General features: G+C 45.6%; 1 protein-coding gene across 4 annotated transcripts in view; it reads left to right on the top strand.

The window, feature by feature from the left end:
• PARP6 (poly(ADP-ribose) polymerase family member 6) overlaps nucleotides 1-25,909 on the top strand; it is a 289,649-nt gene that overhangs the window by 41,728 nt on the left and 222,012 nt on the right. For all 4 annotated transcript variants that reach the window (XM_085643949.1, XM_085643947.1, XM_085643948.1 and 1 more), the window contains exons 2-3: nucleotides 18,283-18,456; nucleotides 23,561-23,638. In XM_085643949.1, the coding sequence (XP_085500075.1) occupies nucleotides 18,454-18,456; nucleotides 23,561-23,638 (81 nt within the window). In that variant the 5' untranslated portion in view covers nucleotides 18,283-18,453. The remainder of the gene's footprint in view (nucleotides 1-18,282; nucleotides 18,457-23,560; nucleotides 23,639-25,909) is intronic.

The raw sequence follows: 25,909 nt of genomic DNA, 5'->3' as shown, positions 1-25,909 counted from the left end.
ACACTCCGTGCCTGTGCAGTCTCCTACTTTGGAGTCAATCTTCTTTTGGGGCTTGTAGGTTCTTTGTAACATGACTATAGGTGGTGGAAAGTTATCTAGCGCTTCAGACACTTCTTTGGCACAAGATGTGTGGCACAACTCAATGTCTCTCTCTCTCCTGTTCCACAACACCCTCATCCTCAAGTGTTGGTGTGATTACCTATATGGTGTGAACACCTAGGACTCTCGGACCTCACCTTTAGCTAGCGGAGCAGGTGTTGTCCCATGTTGCAACAGCAACAACAATTAGATTTTCACCTATTATGAGTGCTAGATATGTATCACTGTGTCATCACACCCTAACATATTATTATATTTGTTAGGGTTATTTCACCATTCAAAACAATAAAACCACTGACATTCACCAGTTATAGTTATCTCAAGTATCTATAACCCGTACCCCAAAGTAACTGTATCTCGCACCCCTGTCCAGCGCCTACCTCTTCCTTCTGCCCTCCATGGCCCTTTGGGCATGGCATTGCCCACTCCCTCTTGCCCACTACTGCCATTGTGCTGCCACTAACTCTCCTGCTTGCCATGCATGGTTTTGTGCTGCCACTGCCCCTCCCACCTGCCCTGTGCGGTTAGCTTGCTGCCCCATAACCCATCCCTCCTTCCCTCTGTTGTCTGAGTGTATGCCATTAAAGTCTCACTATTGCCCTCCATGGTGTTTTGTGCTTTCAGTGCCCATCCCACCTGCCCTGCATGGTCAATTTGCTGCTCCTGCCCTGCCCCCTGGTCCTCCATTTTCCAAGTGCAGGCTCCTATCCGCTCCCTCCTGCCTTCCAAAGTCAGTTAGTTGGTGTGCCCCTGGCCCCTCGCTCCTGCTCTTCATGGTCTGTTGTGCTGCAATGCCCCCACCTGACTGTCCTGTATGATCAACTCGCTGTCCTTGCATCTTTCCCCGCTTCTCTCTATTGTATATGTGCATGGCCCTGTCCCCTCCATATTGCTTTCCATGGTCCATTGTGCTGCACTGCCTTCCTGCTTGCCATTCGTGGTGTATAGTGTTGTTGCAACCCCTGGCTCCTGTTTGGTACCCTGCCCACTTCCCTCCTGAACTCTATTGATCAAGTCCACGTGCCTACCCTATTCCCCCTGCTCTCTGTGGTCCAATGTAAAATACATGCCAACATTTTTAACTTGGCAAGAGGGTCATTTTTATTAAAAAATCTGAGGAATTGATTTTCTCCATTGACTTGCATTGAAAAAGAGGAGATTTTAGGTGGAAGACGGCTTAAATAAAGCCCTTTTGGACTTGAAACATCGGTAGTCTCCTGCCTGAATCAGGTCTGTTGGTATGCATGGTTGTACTGCCACTAACTCTCATTTCTGTCCTCAGTGGCCTGTTTTATTGCAACAGCCTCTCCAACCTGCCTAGCATGGACAACTTGCTTCCTCTGCCCCCTCCTCCCTGCCGTCAACTGTCCGAATTCATGCCCCGACCTCTGCCAATCAACAGTGTTCTAATGAACAGCTAGATTGCTAACAATCTACATTTATAAGTGTGGCATGCCTGAAGTCACTTGATGTAATCAATACGTAAAACATTTCCTTCAGAAATTATACAAGCATTGGCATAGCCAATAGGTCTCGCCTTTGGGACCTTTTAAGTGTTTAGTAATCCAGCACAATATCCTTGTTGCAACAACATCAACTGTTGCATGGCTAAACACTTAGAAGGTCCCAAAGGCGAGACCTATTGGCTGTGCCAATGCTTGTTTCTTTTGTCAGGCCATGGCACATTGTTCTTCTTCTGAACAGAGAGAGTGTGTCAGAATCATGCAAGGTCATTATGCAGGGCCCAGCAAACTATATGTGTTTGAATATCAGCATGAAAGGAACTAAAGATGAACTTTCTAGGGCTAATGTGCTCAACTCACTAAGACCAGTTGTAAAAGGACATCGAGCATGTTCACTGCCCTCAATCAAGCAAGACGTGCGAGAGAAGTGCAGCTGGCAAGAGAGCCATTCACAGGCCCCAGATTGAGGAAAGAGACACAGCTTTCTTCTGTTCCAAGGGTGGCTTCACTGGAGGTTTTCCTGGAAAACAGGGCTTGAGCCTTGCAAAATACAACTGGATTGTGGGGACAAATCATCCTGCCCAAAGCAGTGACCAAAGATCAGAGATGTTTTAAGGCATGGGCAAAGTGGGCTCTGGCCCAGGGCCCAAGCCTCTCAGGGGGCCCTAGATGGACCCAGCTCTGATCTTCACACTGAGAGCCTTGAATGATTTTTAAACATAGATTGTTTTGAATAAAAAAATATTTTGTATGGTAATTGTGGGGCACTACTGCAGACATGTTGCAAAGAAAAGTTGTGTTTATGTTTTTCAGCAGCATACAATATCCATAAAACAAAGTTCTTTTAATGAGAAATGGCAGTGGGTTGCAGAGATTCTTTGCAGTGAGTTGCTGCTATAATATAATATTAAAAACACTCATGGCTATCCCTGAATATAAATTGGAAAAAACATTTAGAATTAGGACCATTCTGCCTAAGCAGTGTCAGTGACCTGTCCTCGGAGGGCATGAAAAAGCTAAATTTGGATCATAGTTTCAAAGCTGCCCGGAGCAGGAGTCCCAAAAATATGTTCGGCTCCGGAAAAAAGTTCCCAAGCCTGGTAAAAAAGCACTTGTAATATATGGAAATTGTGAAATGTAAACAGTCGTAATTAGATCACTTAGTCCTGTCACTGGCCCTTTATTAAATATTGTGGCAACACTATTTTGGAAAAATAAAGGCTTAACAAGAATTTGACACCTTATAAGAAAGGTTTTACTAAAGTGAAAAGATCTAATCAATTACATGGGGAAAACGTTTATTCCTCAGTGAAGGAGATAACATGTAAACCCCACTGGATACTGTTATTCTCTTGCTGGTGAGAGAAGGAAATAAAAAGCCTGAGGCCGCACAAGTAACAGACATGACTGGGCACCGGCTGCAGGCGGACCCCCTACCGCTGGAATCCTGGGTGAGTATCTGAGGGCAGACACGGATGCACAGGAGGAGGGCAGTGTTCAGCCATCTCTCTCTACCACAGACAGCAGTGCACACCCCAAGCAGCGCATCACTGCATCTCTTCAGAAGTGTTACTGGTGAGAGGTTAGGGCACCACAGTGGCAGCTGCAGGGGGCCCCCTGCCTATGTGATCCTGAGCGAGTACTTGAGGGCAGACACTGATGCACTGGAGGGCAGTGTTCAGTCATCTCTCTCTACCGAAGACTGCAGTGCACACCCCGAGCAGCGAATCACTGCATCTCTTCAGAAGTGTTACTGGTGAGAGGTTAGGGCACCACAGTGGCAGCTGCAGGGGGCCCCCTGCCTATGTGATCCTGAGCGAGTACTTGAGGGCTGACACTGATGCACTGGAGGGCAGTGTTCAGCCATCTCTCTCTACCGAAGACCGCAGTGCACACCCCGAGCAGCGCATCACTGCATCTCCTCAGGAGTGTTACTTTGAGAGGTTCAATCTTTGGCATCACAGTGGCAGCTGCAGGACGACCCCCTGCATCTGGGATCCTGTGTGAGTACCTGAGGGCAGACACTGATGAACTGGAGGGCAGTGTTCAGCCATCTCTCTCTACCACAGACAGCAGTGCACACCCCGAGCAGTGCATCACTGCATCTCTTCAGAAGTGTTACTGGTGAGAGGTTAGGGCACCACAGTGGCAGCTGCAGGGGGCCCCCTGCCTATGTGATCCTGGGCGAGTACTTGAGGGCAGACACTGATGCACTGGAGGGTAGTGTTCAGCCATCTCTGTCTACCACAGACAGCACTGTACATCCGAGCACTGCATCACTGTATCTTCTCAGAAACATTACTGGTAAGAGGTGCAATAAACAGATCACAGACGGATAAAAGTTTTCCTATTTGCCAACAAAAGCGATAAAAGAGACGCATGCATTTGAAGGGGTCCAGAGGCTACCCGTCGCGCTTTCCGTTGCTGTTCCTACTGATATCTGAGTGTAAAATACATATTTTCCTGCTTCGCATTCGTGAGTGACTTTTGTGCATTTATTGACAAATCGTTAGCAGTACAAAACACGCACAACGCTGAGATTTGCATGTTTTATGTCACTTCAAGTGAGTGCATTCAGCGTTTAGTGAGTTTTCCAGAGTTCACTGAAACTGAATAAAAACACTGCGTGCACCGCTGCCTTTGGTTCAAGCCTCTTCATGCTCCGTAAAAAACGCACATTGATCACCACACACAAGTGGAAGATGCAAGGAATGGCAGAGATTGTAACTTCCATCTCCTCCTGCCCACAGGAGCAGATCAGAGACAGGTGGCTCTTTCTGAAGACGTTTTGTGTGCATTTGTTTAGCGCTTACTACGGTGTGTACTGTCATGTAGCGCTTTCAGAACGTCGAGGTTAGAGTTCTGAGGCAGTTGTTTACAGGAATCAGAGGGGTTGCTTGTTTTTTTTGTTGTGTTTCCGTCCGTTTTGGGGATAAGTCGTCGAAGACTGTAGGAAATGAGTGTTGGACTCACTGCTGTATTTGGAGTGACCGACTACATTGATGGTGAACGCCAAGGCCCTGTTTTATTCTGTCTGCAGCACCACGTGCAAGGTTGTGTCATTCTGTCATTGCTGTTTGTTGCGTTCTGTGGGCTAGTTTGGTGTTGTTTGCAGTGCATGCCCCAGCTCATTAATTCTCTTTAAAGACGGAATTTCATCCGGTGAGTTTGCAAAATACGTGGTCTTTTGCACGATCGCTACTTTAGCTATAGCATGCTTTATAGACAACACAAATTCAAACATGCACTGTCAAAACTTATCGGCTTCACATGCTATTAGTCAATGTGCTTTCTAACTGACGTCTGAATTAGTATTCGGTTTTGAGTGTGGCTGTGTAGTTTGATGAATCAATGAGCGCAGGTTTTGGCTCACGGAGAACAGCAAAGCGGCCGTGCAGCCGTGAAAGTGATCGCGATCAAACATCAAAGTGAGGCGCGCGCGCCCGCGCACATGCACTGTGGCTCTAGGCTACAGTGGTAGCACTTTTTTGAGCCCTCACAAAGAGTCTCGCCAGACCAGCGCATGCGCTGGGTCAGGCAAGACCTAAAAAACGAGGGGTCTTTTCCCAAAGAAATTATGATTAGTGCTCTAAAAAACTAAAATGAGGACATATTTTCTGATTTCTATAATAGCGACAAAGCGCTTTTGAATTATTTGCTATATTTATGTATTTTTTATCCAGGTGATCATTTGGTTATTTGTTGCACTAAGGGGAGAAGATGTGGCTTTACGGGCGGAGCTGCTGACTTTGCTTCTGGGGAACCAGGTGTGAGTTTCGACATCGACTCAACATCCTGCTATTCATGACAAATTACTTGATCTCCCCATGCCTAAAACCAAACTGAATGTGTCCTTATGTAATGTAACTGATGCTCATATAAAGCACTCCAATACCTTCAAGTCAAGTCCGCGCTATATGAAACTGCAAATGAAATTAAGCGTTTTGCACACTTCTGTCATTGGGCTATACTTGGGTGCTATTTGTGCTATATTTGGGCTCTTTTGTCCCTGGTGGTCATCTTGGGAAACCTTTTTGTTACGAAGCTCTCTAATTTCCTCATTTACTGCAGTATCCTAAGTAGAAAATGGTTTCAGTTTTCCACTTCAATTCCATCAATATGGCATTCAGATGTGGCACACTTTTGGCATAAATTCAGAATGTAAGCACTCTAGTTGCTCTTTGGAACACTGATCACCAGGGAGTTAACTTGTAGTCTGCTGCTGATGTTGAAAGTGCATGTTTTAGTCGGCTTTTCAGAATGTTTTAATGAAATAGAAGAGGACAATATTTGAGAACTCATTTAAAATGTGTCCTACTTTTGCTTTCTATAGCACTAACTTCCTAAATTAAATGTTTTAAATGTAACCAGTTTGATTCAATCAAGATGGCTTCAGGTGTGCCACACTTTTGTCATAAGTAAGACTTTTAGAGCTCTAGTTGTTCACTCTGGGAGGCTGCAGTAGAACAAAGGGAAATCAAGTAACAGTCTACTCCTGATGGAAGTACATTGTTTACTGAGAAATTTCCTAGCTGACGCAAAGGAAAGTATAAATTCTATTAAGGATGCAGAGGATTATGCAATTCTTTCTTCAGTCTTTATTGCACAGCAGGTTCAAAGATTAAACAAAAAAACACAAACACTACATGAACCAAATGGAGGAAATGTACATGACACCCAGTAACCACTCCCAACACAGTCTGCATGTCTATATATATCCATGTCACCTGTAGTCCTTCCTCTTCTTCAACAGAGGAAGTTAATGTTTAAGTAGCTTCAATCAGCCTTGGAGTCAGAGCCTAGGTACAAAATATACTACATTAAATCTGTTCCGAGACAACACTAGAATATGGCCCAATCACATGAACAATTCATGAACCAATCACAATTGTCACTTCTGTAACCATGCCACAATCCTCACATTCCGTGACCTAAGAAATCAGATAATATCTCAAGCATAGGACACATCTCTTAGAAACAAAAGAACATACAGTGTGGATATTCACAGGTGCAATAATACAATAAATCATAAACACGAGTTATGCTAAAACTCCTATTACTCACACATGCAATTGTACATGCTATCATAAACAACAATAAATCATAAACATGAAGTTATATAATACGTACTGTTACTTGCAGATGCAATTTTACATGGAATCATAAACAAAGTTATGAGATACTTCCTGTTACCTATATCAAAGGGAGGGAAATCATATAGCAAATAGGCAGAGGGTGGGATAGTCCTCGCCTCTACGTCCTTAATAGAATTGAAACGTTCCTTTAGGAATTTTCTCATACTATGTCTCATACATGCCAATAAACCCGATTCAGGCGGGAGACTACCGATTTTTCAAGCCAAAAATGGCTTTATTTTAGCTGACTCCCGCCTGAAATTGCATTTTCTACAATAGAAGTCAATGGGGAATTTTCATTCTCCTGATTTTTTTATTTTAAATCTCCCAAGTCCCTGTCCTAAAATGTTATCATGTATGACGTCAGGACCGGAAGAAAGGATTACGCATGTTCAAAGCTTACTTACCACCAGAGATGCAGTGTCATAAATAGGTTTGAAATAAAACCTTTTGACGGTGGATTCTGAGACCAATCCGTTGCATTTATAATGTCCTCCAATCTGCTGCCTACCTGAACGGCCTTGGATGCCATGGCCCCCCATGGTTGAGTGAGCCCCAAAAAGATGAGTATCAATCCTAGCCTCTGCCATAATCCACCTTACCCACCGGGTAATTGAAGGAGATGAAACCGCTTTGAATGGTTTCTTCATTAGCAATTAACAGCTGTTTCTGCCCTGGCGGCCTGATGTCTGCCGCCATGTCCTCGTATGCTTTAAGTCATCGGACTAAACAAAGGTTAGTACATAAAATCTGGATAGGTTACTGACCTGGTATTAGGTTTGGTCCTTCAGGATATAATGATGGTAACCCCCCTCTGACATCAGAAACTCTCTTACAAGAGATAAGACAAAGCAACATGGCCAATTTTGCCGAAATCTCCTCCAAAGAAGGGTAATAAGTATCCTGCCAATCTGAGAGAAGAAGTAGAACCCTATTGACATTCTATAACCCAGTGTATCTGGGTTCCGGGGGCCATGACATTCTGGTGCCTTTAAGCAGTTTACAAACCCACGGATGTTCCCCCACCGGAATGTTATTGTTGGGATGATGTCCAGGTGAAATTGCAGATCTGAAAGAATTAACTGTACAATAAGAGAGCCCCAAGTTAGACAGCTTTGCCGAAAATTCAAGATGTCTCTAATGTGTGTCCCCACGGAATCCAGGTGTCTCTCCACACACCAACAAACCCATCTTCTCCAGGCCGATCTATATCGTTTGACTGTCCCTGGGGCCAATGCCTGCTGGATGAGTCTCTAAGCTTTGTCCGAAAGTCTGCTGTCTTCCCAGTGTCGCCTGAAATCCTTCAAGCAATGAGGTTGAGGTTACTCTGCATGACCAGTGGAAGTGTATGGCTGCTGGGATCCTGTAGGATCCTTGGGAACGAGGAAAGTTGCACTGGCGCGAACCACGGCAATTCCAACAGGGTGGGAAACCACACCTGAGACTTCCAGATCGGAATTAAAAGAACCAAAGACGCCCTCTGACATCGGATTTTGAGCCGCTACTCTGGCAATCAGAAGAAACGGTGGGAGCGCATAGGCTTGATCTAATGTCCAGTCCTGCAGGAAACCATCCACCGCCGAGGTGCACAGGTCCGGTTTCTAGCTGATACACTGTTGGGCGTTCAACCTCGAGACAGATTCACGTTGCACGGACCCCAATGCTCCATTAGGGTCTCAAAGACCGCTGGGTTCAGCTGCCAGTCCAAGAGTTCCAGTCTGCCACTGTGTTCTGAGACCCCGGAAGGTACTCTGCCATCACTGAAATCTGGCAAAGAAGGCTGTAGTACCAACAGTCATTGGCCAACACCGCTAACGCCCTTGAGCTGGTACCCCCCAATCGGTTGATATATTGGACTGCAGACGTACTGTCCATCCTCGGAAGTATGCAGCATGACACTATGTTAGGGATCGAATCACAAATGACCCCGCAAGAAGTTCAAGGCAGTTGATGTGTAAATTCATCTCCTCCCCCGCCCATCAACCCCCCACGGAGATCGCATCACATCTGGCACCCCTGCCCTGCCGGCTGGCATAAAACTCTATGATCAGGTCAGTGAGAAATCCGAATACTGCCTGTCTGTTCCATACCTCCATGGGTCCGATGTAGGTACTACCCACTTGTGAGCAAACAACCTCAGCCTCTCCCCAATCTTTGAGGGAAAGAAAGGATACTGCTTACCGTTGAATCCTCGAGGTGCATTAGCCACTCCTCGGGTGGCCCTGTTAGCTTTGTCCTTTCTGCCTCCCCAGTTGGGGAGGAAGGTTCCCTGTCGGTCGTCATTCCATCCATTGTGGATGACCTCTGTTGGGGCCTTGCTGGAAGGAGCAGCCGAAGTAGCAGCCAAAGGAGCGACCCTTGCCTCTTCCGGCCGAGCAAAAACCTTCCCTGGGAAAATATTTTTTATTGATGTCTGCGCTTTGTCTAGCACTGAAAAAGTAGCCATTAACTTCCCAAGCTCTTTCACAAGGGGCTCTCCAAACAGACTGCCTCGTGCAACAGCACCTGTCTTTGATATAGACAACTCCCCCAGTTTAGGGTCTATCTTGATCAGGAGGGAACGTTGTCTCTCTGCGGATAGGGCACAGTTGGCATTGCCCAACAGACACCCCCCCCTCTGCACCCACCCTGCCAAATCTCTGTGGGTAAGGGAGTCTCCGTTTGCCTTGCCTGCTCAATAATTTTAGTCAAGAGCATCCCAATGTCTAATAATTTATCTTGACACGCCCTCCAGGAGCAGTCAACCTCCTTCTTGGGGTCCTTCATATACTTACCAAAGAAGGTACACATCTTGGGGTCTTTGTCAGAGATGGTCGCCACTTTGCCCCCTAAGGCTGGCCTAGGGCACTCCGCAAGCAAGAGGGCGCACACTTTTTTGTCCAAGGGTTGGCGTATTTTACTGGCCACATAATCTGCCATTTTCTGGTCCGAAAGCCATTCCAAGACTCTCAGGTGGTTTATACCATCAGGCTCAAACATGTCTGCTGAGGTGGAATACCCTTCGAAGGATCCAGTGTGCAGCCGAGTCTGGATCTTTCCGAATCCTGCCGCTCATCAGAGGTTCTGTCCACATCCGTATCACACTCCCCTTGTTTGGGGGACCCCTCCTCAGGGTTAAAGTCCAGTGCAACAACGTTGCTGATTTCCCCAGGCAAATCCTCCTCCTGGTAGGGTGCATTCTTTAAAGTGTGTGCACTTTTAGGGAAGGCCTCTCTCAGCCGATCAAAGCCATCCAGGTGCTCCACGTCACTTTTAGGGGCCTTGTGAGAATTAACTGCAGATAGACAGCTAGGCTCTGCCCCCCTGTCCCGGTGCCTCCTGAGAACTGGGGCGATTCTGCTAAGCAACGGTGCTGCACAGACAGGCCGTGTCACGTATCACAGAATCTTCTGGTAGCGTGAAACAGCGCCATCTAGGGGACCCGCGTGGCATCAAAAGATGCGTTTGGACTGAAGCAGCAATACAGAGTATAATAACAATATGCAAAGGCAATGGCAATAATGGCAGCAACACAGTTCTTTGCACCCTGTTAACAACAAACAACCCAAGAGTCATTAAGGAAAGTGAAGGACTTAACTGACGTAGCAGTGAACAAAGAGGAAGGACTACAGGCGACATGGATATATGTAGACATGTGGACTGCGTTGGGATTGGTTACTGGTTGTCACGGACACCTTCTCCTTTTGGTTCATGGGATATGTGGTGTTTGCGATTTGCTGTTTAATCTTTGCAGCTGCTGTGTAATAAAGAGTGAAGAAAGAAATGCATAATCCTCGCTAACGGTCCTTACAAAGGATTTATTCTCACATGGTTGAGAAAAATAGTGTGAATTTGAAGAAAATATGCTCTTATATAGCTTCGGGAGCACCTTCTATAACCTCTATGTGAAAACAGTTTTCTCCTAAACATGATTCATGAAATCCCACCAGAAGGTAAGCATTTTTCACAGGATAAAACCACCTCGGAACACACCACAATTCCTAAAATTATTATGGTTTCACCAAAAATGATTTATATTATAACTAAAATCGGTTATAACCCTGTATACATGCTCCTTTTGTGACCCTCAAAAACCTGCCATTCACTACAATAAATTTCAATGGAGATCATGTCCCAGAGTCCTGTAACAGCTGCCGCTGCATGTTGTCTATTTTGTGGCCATCTGTGCCATTTGTGGGTCTGGGTGTGCTCACTCTTTGACCTTTTACATATTTTTTTAATTCATATACATGACACAGGGACTGAGTCCCCGAGTCTTTTAATGGCTGCCAAAACATATTGCTCAGGATTGACTAATCCCCTTTAAATTGGCCAATCAGAGCATATCTGGACACCAGCTGTCCCGATATACAATTATTTTTAACCTTACTTTCTCAAAAACTACTGAATAGATTTACACCAAATAACAAAAAGCACAATCTGCAGACCAAGATCTAGCTTTCTGACAAATTTGGTGGAATTACATTCAGCAGTTATTGCAGTACCCCGTCTTAAAGAAGTCGATGGAAAATGCATAGGAATTTTGCGTTTTGGGAGGCCCCTTTTTTCTCTGCCCCCGCTTAACATATCACCCTGAAACTTTCCATGCACAAGCTATTCAAAACTTAACACCGTTTTACAAAGTTTCGTGGAGATTCATCAACAGTGCCAAAGCTATTGGCAACACAAAATATGCTTTTCCTATGGACCAACTGACCTAACTATAATTACCTAGTGCCAACCGCCACTAAGTAAAAAAAATATATATATATATATATATTTGTGTGTGTATATGTATGTATATATTTACAAGTATATGTTCATGCCTTGGCAATGAAAATAAATGTAGGCAAATAACACAATATTTAGAGATATTTAGAGCTTCTTACTATAAACACACATTCACACATTTATTACTACAGTATGAAGGTCAAATTCGAGTTTATTTCCACAGTACAGCAAAAGTGACATGAGAAAACCACTCTTTACCCCTACACTGATTGGATGTAACAATTACTTTACAAAGGGAAATTACTCTGCTAATAGGCAGGATATCTCTTCAGGGTGAATTTATGTTACTGCAGAAATGTGAACCCTCTTCTTAAAACGAATACAAATGATAAAAGTTGTAGCCTAAACCATAGATGCAGATACGCAAAGTATAATATGCTATTTAATACCATTGTTTAGAGAGGGGACAGCCATCATGGCTCACAGTAGCCCATGCTTTAAAGAGATGTGAATGAGGACCTCCTGTTTACTCAGCGTGGCCATTTTGGTGAAGTATGGGGTAATTTAGATGGGAGTGGAATGCAGTGACTGTAGATGCCACAAAAGGAGGTTGCACATCGGTCCTCATCCTAGTGTTGCAGTCATGTTGGATAACGATGCATCACTTTGAACCTCAGACCTTCTAAGGGGGCATTAAAACGGTATGTGCATCTCAAGGACCCCAAATAGATAAACAACAGAATTCATGTACTATGTACATGCACTGTTTTCTTCACTACATTTTGGGGAGTTTGTTCTTGAAAAACAAATAAATCTGTTAATAGTTTTGTTTACGTCCCTCGAACCCAACGGTGGCTGAACTCCAAACTTTTAGTACACTGAAAGGAACCGCTGTGATGGTGGTTCCTTTCAATGTACAGAGATGAGCTGGCGATCTTGTCTAAATTTGGCAGACAAATTAGCCTCAGGATGGTGGAGGTAATGTCCTCTGCCATCTTGACGGACATTACTCCGTCCGCCAAACTTTAAATCAGGCCCTAAGTATTCAGTCATTGCCCAATCTGGTATGGTCAGTCTTACTCTGGGAGGCACTCATTCTCATATCATTTATGCCTCTTGGTGCACAAGTGGGGCTTTTAGTGAAGGAGACAGAATTGAAGGGTAGGCTAGTAACCACAAACGGATGAAGCAAGACTGCTGGAGAAAAACTGACGCATGAGTAAGGCCAAATGTGAAATAAATCCAGCACACTAGTTTGAAAAGACAGTGTATGTATGTATGTATGTGCGGTCTTATATAGCGCTCAAATTACCCTTGGGCATCTCGGCGCTTGCACTGGGAACCCGTCCTGGTTTTTCCCTGTGAGATAACCTGTACTGGGCATCCCCAAGGTGAAAGCCAGGCATCCCGCTGCGGGGGGCCGTTGTGGAGATTAAGCAAGCTTGTTGCCCAGAGCTGCATAGTGTGAACTCGTGCTTAGAGTAGGCACCGAAGCAAGAATTATCAAGTCTGTGGACAATTGGGCTCCAGACCCTGCCGCGTCGGGAATCGAACCCTGGTCCCGGGTCTGACCTCTGCTTCAGGGTATGCCTCCTCTAACCAGTGATCTACACTTCTCCACAGTGACCATCCAGATAATGTGCCCTGGATGAAAACAGCATTTCAGCAGTCTCAGGAGCACGGTGAGACCTATCAAGACAAAAGATCTTACCTATGATGAATGAGATGGGTAATGGTTCTCTCGGTAATGGGTTGGTGAGTAGAAGGAACTTGGGAAGCTCTTCTAGTTTCTGATTAACTTGCACTGGTGCCGGTTGGTTCTGCATGGCAACCTGCATATTGGGGGAAACTGGAAGCCTTCCAAGTTTTCCAGTTGATGGGGAATGAAGAAACATTCATGCCACCTCAATCACAGAGAGGTCCAAGAACCATAAAGCATGGCATCACCTCTGACTCAGGCCTAAAGAGCAGCAACTCTAGAGCACACCTCCCTCTCCCCCTCGATTCACACAAACATATAGAGAGCCCAGTGCCCAGTGCTCCAGGGCTCTAAATGGCCTCCTCCCCAATGGGTGTTCGCTAGAGTGATAGCCATTCCCAGACATGCTTCTTTGTTCAATGTTTTCATGCATGTTTTGATAGTGACAATGAAAACAGTTCTCTAACAAAAAGGAACTAAACTGGACACTAGTTCTCTGCCTTTAACCGTTGTCACATTTTCTCTGCCTCCCCTCATCTGTCGTTATGCATGTTATTTTCTTTTGTAGTATCCTCTGTATCGCCGTTGCCTGAGCAGATGCCTGGAATGCTATGAGTAAATGATATAATAAAGTGTTGGTGTGTGGTCTGCAGTGGAAGCTAGGAGAGTGGGACAGATGGAGGGAAGATGGAGACCTGAAGGGATCTACCTGCTGTTTCTGTAGCCTAAGGGCCTAACATGGAATAAAGAACGTACCGCCTACTTTAATGGCTCTAGGCTCTTGTATGAGGTCCCTGTTAAGGATCTGTGTGAAAAAGCAGCAAGACTGGTTGAAGTTGGGAACCATTTTGGCAGGGAAGAAGGCCTGTTGTGGGAAGGAAGTTGACCCTGTGACCATGGAGGACTAATCTAGGGCTTCCCACCCTCAAATCCACCTGCATGTCATCTCCGCTGAAGCAGCTAAGGAGGAGGAGTTCTCTATGGATGGTGAGCCAGGGCTGGCAAGGAGAAAGAGCCAGCTGAGTGTAGATATAAATTGAGGTCATATGTCCAAGTGTATAATCCTAAACTTAAGGACAGTGCTATGAAGACAGTGCAATTAGGACAGCGCTGTTGAGACAGTACTGTGGAGACAGTGGGAAGATGTACGAAATCTACTTTACAGTAAGCATAACTCTAAAATGACCCATGGAGCTTAATTCACCAATATATTCAATGTTGACTGTGACATAAGGAGCAGCACTGGTATGATTTCTCAATTACGTTGACTGTGGTGCAGGCTAATTCATACCTTTGGAGGGTCCTGTGTGTAATCTGCATATTTTATGGTGCCCAGTGACAAGTGGAGCTCACAAGGCTCTTGCTAGAGCTGTGGTCAAGGTGATGGACAAAGTCCTTGTGACAATGCGCAGCTGTAGGTAAATGGGGACTTTCCTCTCCGGTCCGAGTCTGTCAGTGCAGGAATGTGTGATGTATGGGGCCACAGCAGCACAACTTGCTTCTGAGAGAGACTCACCAGTGTCTTGAATCCAGACCTGGCCAGGGGCCACCAGCACACATTTTTGGGGCCCAGTACTTATCTTTCCACATCAGGCAACAACTTAGAGCAAGAGAAAAACACAAATCCTAAAGACTAAGGAAGAGAAATACAGAAAAAACATTACTGAGAGAGGAACGCAGGGACCTAAAAGAGTGAGAAAAATGGGCAGGGAGTGTCTGGTAGTGGAATAAAGAGGCATCAGGTGCTTTAAGACTACGCAGCCTTGGTATTCCACGGGCCAACTTTTTATTGCGCCAGCATCGGGATTCTGAGAAGAGCTTTGGGCACCGGCACTCATAATTTTTTTAATTAAGCACTGAGGTAGTAAGCTGATATTTGATTAGGGCAGGTTTTAAGACACTGAAGAAATATTATCCAAGGATTCCTGATTAATTTAGGAAGAGAAGTAGGATCATCTCCAATGGCACTGGAGAAAGAAATGAGACTGTGTTGTTCAAGGATATACTGTGTCCCTGATGTTTCCTTAAGTCATGGGGAATAGAAACATCACCTGCCTCGCATCTCTCCAATTATGATCTTAAAATATGACATTTAGCTAATTATTCAGCAGGTGTATTTGGCATTCTTGAAGTTTGTATTTTTCTATGTGCTTCTGTTAAGAAATCTGCCTTGTTACGCACTGTGAGGTTAATTCGGTTGGGGAACAGTTTGGTTGGTGATTCTTGCATATTGACATGCGTCAAGTGCATCCTATTGGTAATGCATGTGTCATATTGATAAATCTCTATTTACGTTGATTTCTGTTGTTTGTGAATCACGGTTTATGTTAATCGTTGCGGTGTCCTGAATAAGTACTGCAAGACAGGCTGCGAAATTTAAATTATCCACCTGATGGTTGTTTTGGGAGTAGAGTGTTAACATTTACTTTTGATTCCATATAGTGTTTAATTTGCTGTTTGGGGGTAAGAGTGTAGTACCCATCTGCATGTTGTGTACATATGAGCTGGTTGTGCATGTCAAAGTGTCATGGATGTGGAGAAGAGAAGTACCCTGTCACGAGATATGAGTGTAGTACGTTTATGTCTGTTAATTAGTACTCTGTTTTGAGAACTTCCATGGGGGAGTACTGCACAAGTGCAATGTGGGAGACTAGAATACCATGTTCCAGGAGATAGCAAAAGAAGTTCAGTGTGAAGAAAAATTGTTGGGAAGTATAGTGCCCCATAGACTTGTGGGTGATAGCCACAAGTTTTTCCTGAGTTTTGTAGGCGGTAGCCACAAGCTTCACCTGAGGAATCATTCTGTACAGTTCAGAAGAATTGACAGGTGCCTCGTACAGGCAGGATATGATTATGCTTGTTTTGTGGTCTGTTTTATTCAGTTAGTGGATAATGGAGTTAGTCAGTGTTGTATTTCAATGAGAATGCTTTATGTAGCACTAGTGTATTGTGGGTGGGAACTTCTTTGCCTGTTGATGTGGTTTGATGTCAATAGGAGTATTGCTGGACTGCTATGGTGTTTGATTCTTGCGTTGTGCCAATAATTCGTCAGTGTGTGTCTACAGCAGACAGTCATTATTATGTTTGGAAGACATCTGCACTTCTTGTGGTGCAGTTTCCCATAGGGCATGGTATTGGGTGCAGATAAAGTGCTTTTATCAGCCTGGAAGTTGGCCATGTTGGTTTGGCCAGGTAGTGTGACTGGATATGTGGCTGCCCTTTTGTGTGTTCGACAGTGTCCTTGTGGGCAGGTGTGTGCTGCTTGTGGACGATGGTGTGAGCGGTTGTTGTGCTGTCTAGTTTAGTAATATGATGTGGATGTCTGATGACTGTGTATGAGTTTTGTTGTGAGGACAGATTTTGTGATGGAATCTGCTCAATGAAGTTTGATTTAAGGTGATATATAGTCAAACGTTCTGTTTTTGTTTGTTTGTGCCTTGAATGTATACATATATGACAGGGAAACCCTTTGTCGAAGGAAGCTGGTGGGTTCTGTGCTCCAGCTGTCACATGACTGAGCGCCCATGACTGCATGTCCTACATCTATAAATCTTGTATGGTGTCATTGTTAGTGTGCTGACAGTAGAGCCTTATGTCCGAGGTGGTTGCAAGACTTGCATTGTCTTGGGACCATAGTTGCTGTCGTGTTTCTTTGTTTGACAGGAGGTGTGTGGAGTCTCATGTCTCTACCTGTTGCAGATTCTCCCTTTTATCTTTGTGTATCTTCGTGGGTATGGTAGAGTTTAACAGGTTGTTGTTGGGAGAATGTGTAAGCTGGACATGTTGGAGATTGACAATAGCTGTCCCATTACTTTACATGCCAGAAAATGATTGTTTGTTGTTTGTAATAAAAAGAGGTGCGTAGGATCCTTTGTGTCCCCATTGCCTGTATGTCTGAGATGGTGTCCGGAGTGCTGAGAGTGGATGTTTAATGAAGGATGGTGTGTGTGGTCTGGATTAGAAGCCAGGAGATAGGGACAGTTGGATGGAGGGTGGAGCCCTGACAGAACCTATCTACTGTTCTGTAACCTAACGACCTAATATGGAATAAATGACTTACCTTCTACTGGCATGGCTCCAGACTCTTGCATTAAGGGCCGGTCGAGGCATGGGCTGTGTACAGCTGCCCTGGGCCCCACACTCAGCCCACCAACATGGGACCGCGACACAGGCAGGCAACGGCACACTGATCCCCTAGTGCCCCCGCAGATCCAATTAAGAGAAAGGTGATGCGTTGTAATTGGGCCCACGGGAGGGGCCCCTCCCCTGGGCTTTGGAGCCATGATGTAGCGTGGGAAATACAAGCAGGGGGGACAGGGGGCTCCTATTTCCTACAGTCCTAGTTGCAAGGAGACACATCCTGCAAGTTTGTCCTTGCATCAGGCCCCCTGCCTGGCTGCCCATGCAGACACCCATTGATGAAAAGAAACTCTCACCCCTTTAGTCCTTTATGAGCTGTAAAAGAGGTGCTTGTAGGTGGCTGGGAGGGAGGGGCTGCAGCCCAGGAGGGCTCTGCACTAAGCAGCTTCAGGGGTAGAGTCATCTTTTGAGTTGCAAACAACCCTGAATTTGTCACTTTGTATGCAAATTAGAGGGACCTCACGCATTCCCTTTCTGCCTTAGACCCCCACAATCCTGCTTGTATGTATATGTATTTTATATGAAGACCCAGCCCGCTAACTACATCTTGTTATTTGTTTCCCCTCTGTTTCTGTTACCTAACCTTCCACTTCCCACGTGGTTTCCTTCTTGGTGTTGAAGACAGACTGGGCTATTGGGTAATCGACAGGTTCCTGACATGCTGATGTCTCTGAAGGGACCACCAGTCGGGTGTGTGATTGACGGAAAATCTCATTTAACAGAGATTAGCCCGGCTCATTTAGCTCTCTCTGCTATTCTTTGCTTCACTCATGTCTTCCCTTTTCTGTCTTCTCGTCCGTGTCCCTGCTTCCCCCATCTTCTCTCTCTCTGCCTCCCCTCCAGCGTGTATATTCTGTGTGTGATTGGTCCCCTCCTTCCAAGATACTGTCTCTGGTCCCCGGTCGCTGTCATCCTATCCGAAGCTTCAATGATTTGTTTTCTTTCTTCATGAAAGGCGGGCGTGTGATTTCCAAGTATTAGTTCAAGAGCTGCTCCTGGAAAGGGTGATGTAACCAGAATCGCTTCTTCTCCACAGGATAGTGCGTGGTTGCCACGGAGACGGTGGACATCGCCAGAGCCTAGTCGGACCTTGCACGCCAGGGCCTGGAGCTGTCTGATGCCTGCCTCAGCCTTGTTAGCCTTGCTGGTAGCATGGAGGCCCGCGGCCTAGCCTTGTCCAAGGAGCACCTCTAACTCTCCAGCGCCAATGGTGAGTCTGCGCAGAAGCCACACCACCCACAGCTTCCGGCGGAACCAAACTTTCGCTTACGCTCTCACAACATGTCCCCTCTTCCACCTCATTCTCGATTTCTCCGCCTCTCTCACATCAGTGCTGTCTTTACTCTGCTGTCACAAGCTGCTCTCTCTTCCTCTCTCCTGCTACCAGTCCTCATTTCGCCCTCTCTCCCCATCGCACAATCCGCCTGTGGATTCTCTGTCACTCTTATTTCACTCTCCTTTCATCTTACTTTCACTCATTCTGTCTTACTTCTTTCTCGTCAGTACTCACTCACTGCGAACCCTCTCCCATCCACTGTGCAATTGCTCTCAGACTTCGTTCACTCTCCCTTTATCTGACTCCACCCGAGTCTCACTGTTTCCCGGTCACTATTGTCTGTAAGTTCTTCTTTCCCACACGTCCTGTGTCATTCTCTCTTGCACTGACACAATTCCCCCTCCCTGACATGCATTCTCACCTCACTCCCGCCCCCCACCTCAAAGCCAGCCACTCTTATCTCTTCTCATCCAGACCTCCCTCATTCTCGTACTCTGTACTTCCAACTCTGTCCTGTCTCTCACTCATCTTTGTGATACCATCTGCCTATCAGCAATTGTCTCTCCCACTCAGTCCTGCCTTCTTTCCCAGTCCCTCTCACTCAGCCATCACTCATTCCCTCTTACAAACTATACTCACAACTTCCTTTTCACGCCCACGTCTCTCTTCTTCAGATGAACCAAACCAGTTCTTGTGTCTTCCATCAGACACACGACCCTCTCTTCGCCCCTTTCACAAATGGCCTTCTTTCCTTCCCTCTCAAGCAATCAATCCTCATTCTCACTCCTCTCACTTCCTCCCATTCTCACCTCACTCCTTCATACACACACCTAGTCCTCACCCCATAATAGTCTCTGGCTTCTCTTCCCCTTCACTTGTTCACTCCACTGTCTTCGCCCTTATGCGCCCCCCCCATTAATCTCAGTCCTGGTGTCTTGTAATCCGCTCTGTCTTGTTCGCACACTCACTTTTATTTCTTCTTTTATAATTACTAATCCCCCCTTCCGTATTACACTCAGTATTTGCTGCTACCATCTTACGCTCAGTCCTGCAACCTTCCATATTTTACTGACTTTTCACTCCTTCTCCATCGACCTTACCTAATGTGCATATGTCTGATATATTTATAAGCTATTGGGTGAAGCCAAAGTGTCTGTGCAGATATCATGAACATGCATGTAGGCCGTGTGAGATGTGATGGAGGTGACCCTTTGACTTTGGAAGGTTTCACTACCTGTATAGTTATTGGTTCAGGTAACGCTACCTTCTCCCAGAGCCCAATGTGGGTCAATTTAAGAGACAAAGGCACAGAAGTCTGTGGAAGGCCAAACTGTTCCCTCGAGCTCGAGGTGTATGAAGACTGTGGAACACGTCAGCACGCCTGGACTCCTCACCGTAAAAGCACAGCAAGCTGAGCAGCTGAACCAGAGGTGTAGGAACTATTAGGGAATTCCTTCATGAATATAATATCTTGAGCACACACTAATCCACATCCCCATTAATGCCCCTCCCACAGCTCTCTAACCCTCTGGTGCCTAAATGAAAACACCAGAGTCCATCCCTGCACTGCCCCTACAAAACCCCTCCTGATATAATAACATTTATCAGAACACTCGCTCTGCACGTGTCTCACGGCCCCCTCACACCTCTCCCTCTAGCAGTGCACTGCCTCTCCAGCCATGGACGACCTTCCCCATGTCTTGCTTAAAGACACAAGTTCACACTTCTCTTTGCAGCTGGCGAATATCCTGAACCCTCAGCCACTTTCATATCTGTAAAACGCTTCCAGTGCCCTTAAGTGTGTCATTGACACTGCTACATCAGTGCACTTCGAAGAAAGCATCACGTCTCTCCGCTCCCACCCTCGCCAGCTGTTCCGTAAACATCATCTTTCTACTTTCATCCCCCAAACACACCACCCTGACCCAGACTCGCCTCACTGCCGTTGACTGTGATTCCTGATTCTTCTCTAAAATCACTCTCCGAAGGAAACCTCGTAGTATTCCCCTGACACTACTCCCCTGTCCACTGCAGGCTGCCAGCCCCACCATCTTCTCACCTTCAGCTTCCTGGTGTTCATTCCCATTCTCCAGCCCCACCATCTTCTCACCTTCAGCTTCCTGGTGTTCATTCCCATTCTCCAGCCCCACCATCTTCTCACCTACAGCTGCCTGGTGTTCATTCCCATTCTCCAGCCCCACCATCTTCTCACCTTCAGCTTCCTGGTGTTCATTCCCATTCTCAAGCCCCACCATCTTCTCACCTTCAGCTTCCTGGTGTTCATTCCCATTCTCCAGCCCCACCATCTTCTCACCTTCAGCTTCCTGGTGTTCATTCCCATTCTCCAGCCCCACCATCTTCTCACCTACAGCTGCCTGGTGTTCATTCCCATTCTCCAGCCCCACCATCTTCTCACCTTCAGCTTCCTGGTGTTCATTCCCATTCTCCAGCCCCACCATTTTCTCACCTACAGCTTCCTGGTGTTCATTCCCATTCTCCAGCCCCACCATCTTCTCACCTTCAGCTTCCTGGTGTTCATTCCCATTCTCAAGCCCTCCGCATTGCTTCTGCTCCTGTTGACCCTTCCAGGCTCCATACCATCAAACCTCTGCCCTTCCTATAGTCTGTTCCTGCTTCACCCTTATTTTAACCAATATCTCCTGATCAAAACCTACCATTTTTGTTTTAAATTGTTAGCAGTCATACCATTATTTAAATAAACCTACACTCGATCCCTACTCTCTTTCCAAATGCAGACCTGTGCCTTAACTCCTACTGGCTTTTGTGTAATTCATTTAAAAAAGCACCCTCTCACTTGTACTTAAACTCATCGTGTATTCCCAATATTTCTGAGGGCTAATGGTCCCTTACATATACCTGGGTAACATAATAATTTTTCAATATATGTAAAGTAATAAGCCGATAGATTCTGGACACGCGGTCCTTGCTTCATCCATGTCCGTTAATCCCTCTCTAAAATTGGATTCTAGGTAGTTCATTTCCGGTGATACTCAGACCAGCTGCCCTCCATTTCACACTCAGCACTTCATCCTGCCACCTTACACTTGCCTCTATTTCCCAGTTAGCCAGGCTCTTATACTTCACCCTGTTTACTTTTCCCACTAAGGTCCTCCTTACGAGTTTGTTGTACTTTGGTGCAGAGATACCAGGGCCGGAATTAAAATTACTGGTTAGTATCTGCGCACCAAAATCCGACCACTGAACTTTTCTCCTCTAAAATGGTGAATAACAGCTCAGACCTGGAGTTACTGGGTTCTTTACAAGGCAGTTTGTCATCATTTGAGCAAAAAAACACCTGTTGACACATTTTGCCTCCTCTTTACAGGAGGAAGGTTTTAGGGGGGGGGGGAGGAAGGGTGGTCTCAGTGAGGAATTAGTCAACTCAACTCAGTCTTGCCCTCAGTATTGCACTCTTTTATCTCATTGTCTCTCTCTTGCACTCTTCTTCTCTTTGTCAGCCCTCCTACATTCCATTCATCCCATTCCCTTTCACTCAGTACTCTTTCTGCTGAGTCGTCACTCTCCGCATAGCATAGTCAGGCTAGCCCCTCGCCCCTTAACTCCTTAAAGTCAGCCATCTCATAAATACCCACCCGTGGTCTTCTGTCCTTGTAACGCACACATAGGCCATCATTAAGTATTGGGGAATGGGATGGGTTTGTTGGGGGCACCAAACTGTTCCAGCCAGTTCCCAGGGGCCCGGTGTCCCCGTACCCTGAATTACCTTTTTATGCACCTGTCGAAACCACTGGGGCTTTAGGGCCAGCAGGGAGCAGAGGCTCAGGCCACCCTCCAACTCAGCCTCACCATGAAGCTGGGAGAGCATTCAGCTCCAGAGCCTGCCTTGGTACTACAATCCTTTCCAGCCCACTGCCTCCACACAGCAATCTGCTGTGAAGAGCCCACAGCCCCTCACCACCTGTTTAAAGCAGCATGCCAATGGAATTGTTACCCTGCCCAGAATCATACAAATCTGCACACAAACGTTATTCCTCTTTTCAGGATGTTTAACTTGTAATCCCTTTAAATCACCGGGAAATAATGACCCGAATTGTTAATTTACTCTCTGATGTTTCACCAGGGAGTTAATAGGAACTTGAAATGAGGCCCCTAATCCTCTCTGTTTTTACCTAATTCTTACCCTATGCCTTCCTTCTCATACTAGGCCCTCTCTACTCACACTCTTCTTTCATTTGACATCATTCCATCTCATATTATGCCCTCTCTCCTTTCATCTAAATTTCAGCCATCTCCTTCCAGCTCTCATTCATCTTCCTGCATCTCGTAATCCCACTGTCCTTCCATTTTACACCCATTGCTCACCCTTCTCATATTCAGTCCTGGCTCCTGTCTTGTCACACTAGGTCTTCTGTGCCTCCATCTTACACTCTACCATCTCTCTTTCTTTGATACTCTCAATTCTCTCTCTTTACTTATCTGCTCTCTGTGCTTGCCTCTAACACTTTGTCTTCTCACCTCCAGTCTCACACTCAGTCTCTTGTCCTTCTCTTTCACATTGTCTCTCTTCTTGCCTCTCAGATTCCATTCTTTCTTCTTCTGTCTCTCAAAACGTGCTAGACTCATTGAGGTTGCAAGACATCACAGTGAGTTAAGCATTTACTGTTGATATTTGGTGTGTCTTAGAGTTACAGTTTAATTCTTGAAAAGGCCAAACCCTCCTTTCACTCTTCCTAGGTCAATTGACTATATGTAACCTATGGTAAATTTAGTTTCCTGATATTTACAGCTAGTACCTATAACATTAAGACATAACACAGCTGTAATAGAGTTAGCTAGATAAAAGATATAGGGCCTGGTTTGTAGCTTAGCAAATGGGTTGCTCTGTCAGAAACACGACGGATCTCATGCCTGCATTATTGCAAGTGCATTAGTGCAGAGTAACCTGTCCGCAAACTCTAAATGAGGCTCCAACTCTTATGATTTGCCCTTCTCCATACAAAGGATGAGCCCCTCCGCCGGTGTAATGCAGCATTTCATTCTGTCTCCTCTTTCGCAGGACATCAAAGGTCAGTGCTGGACTGACGATGATTCCGAAGGAGAAAATGAATCTGAAGAGTTTCTTTATGGCGTCCAGGTAGGTCCTTCTGAAATGTTCTATTTATTTCACTGTTCCTCAGCGCCTTACTGGCTTCATAGCTGATTTTCTTGTTTTACCTAAACTGGACCATATTTTTAATATATTAGTTTATTATTACTTTTCTTTCTTTCACTTCAAAGTAAAAACAAAGTAGGAAGATACCATTCCTGACCACATGTACCAGGGTTTTCGGGTCCTTTTCTACAAACCCTGGGGCAGCAGGGAGGTACCCAGTTATATCTATGGTTACTACTGTTATTTTGAAGTTTGGTTGTATTCTAGATGCGCATGGCGCAAGTTACCCCAACAGCAAGTGGATGTGTTTGAACTGAACCCTTTTCAATGGTATTGAATGTTTTGGGCGCCGACCATCAGTCTGGGCAGAGAGACTTGTGATGACACTGACCCAAAACCCAGAATGTCTCATTGAAATGACACCTTAGATTGTTTGGATACATAAGTGCTGTCAGCATGAAAGGAGGTCATTTATGAGCAGAGTTTACACATCTTGGGTACTTCAAGGCTCGTGGTACAGAGCGTATGAGATACACGACATATACATAATGCAAACTGGGGTTATGTCTTTCGTAAGATTTGCATGAAGTGTCACTCTCAGTAAGTATGGATAGATACACTCAAGATGTGTATTGTGTGTTGTCCACAGAACAACATTGCCACTCAGCGTCAGGTTTGTCATCGGTTCATTGTGAACACCGTGAAGAGGAACGTGCTGTTGTGTTGTAGGCACTGGTATAGGGACTGGAGTTGAGCTGTAGTAAATCCTCCGCAAGTGTGCATAAGGGTCCGGCTGCCAAATCGGAAGAATGGAGTACTCTGGAGTACAACACTTAATGGTGGAGAAAAAGAAAATGATAGTTGAGGAATGAATTGGGTGGTATACTAAATCGGCTAAGCAAGACCACAAAGGAGCATAGGGTGGGGCCCTACTTTACTGAGAATCAAAGTTCATCTGTGTGCAGCATTAGAGTGCACAGACATGAGGACATGCACTGGGACGCTGATATATCCCTGTAGGAACAGCCTGAGGATACACAGGGTCATTTCCCACGGAGCAGGACAGACAGACAGACTAGCAAAGACTAGCAGACTGCTTCACCGTCCAAGGATTACAAATTTAAGGAGTAATGCTCACCTGCACCTGATGAAATAGGCTCATATGACTCAAAAGCATCTGTATGGGGTTCTGCTTGAAAAGGACAGAGAGGACTTTTTCTTTTAGTGTACATCCACACCCATCACTTGACGATTTTTTATTTTGAAGCTACCACATGGTCTGCACACAAGTTCTTGCATCTTTAAGACACCAGCGGCTGTAAATTGTTGATACCAAGTAATAAGAGGAAATATTACCAAACACAGACGCATGTGTTTATTTTGGAATGGATGCAGGGTCATTATGCTTTACTGCACAGCTGCTCAGAAGAGGTCGGTCTTTTCCAGCTTTACTACAGGACCCCCTTCAGACAGCGAGAGCAAGAAAACTGCTGCGCTAGGGAAACAGTGTGAGGCACAAGGCGCAGTCACAGGATGGCATTGGCCAGCAACGTGTAACTGTTGTACTTGCCAATTACGGAAAGACTTACAAGATTTGCTACAGTGTCTCTCAGAAGACCTTAGGTAAATGTATGAGCCTATCATAGAAGAGGAAAGGATCGTTTTCAACACCTGCCGTAAGGTAGCCTTCGATTCAACAAAGACACGCTTTAGGCAGATGTCAACGGGTTGGTGCTAAGACTTTGTTCTTTACTGTATAATTAATTATGGCTTCTATCCACAGATTTACATCTAATGCTTAAAATGCACTCCGAAGATGAAAAACTGTTAGCAAAGTGGGTAGAAGATACACTGGGAAGGATCATGATAGAATCAGAAACAGCTAAACCCTTGGGCATTTTTGACCAAAGCCCCATTATCATCGAACATTTGTTTTGTACATAGGGTGTCATCCGCACCATTATACACAACTCTACCAACAGAAGCGTGATCCTGTCTGCAGTCAAGGCCCATCAATACCTGGCAGCAGCACCCTTCCACCGTTTGTAGCTAATGCAGCAGTTGAGGTTAGAGTTGCAGGAGTTCTGGCCCCTGGAAACAGGGATGAGAGGCCTTCGTTCTCGGTGACCATGCTACTCCCAGCTGGGAAGGTCGAGGTGATTCCATTACAAACAGTAGGAGATATCGTCAGATAAGAGGGTGCAACAGACTATACATCACCTTTTCTTTTGCATCAGATCTATATATAACCCC

Source organism: Triturus cristatus, chromosome 3_1 (genome assembly GCF_964204655.1).
Source record: "Triturus cristatus chromosome 3_1, aTriCri1.1, whole genome shotgun sequence".
In the NCBI taxonomy this organism is placed as follows: Eukaryota; Metazoa; Chordata; class Amphibia; order Caudata; family Salamandridae; genus Triturus; species Triturus cristatus.
This window is presented reverse-complemented; position numbering and strand designations above follow the sequence as displayed.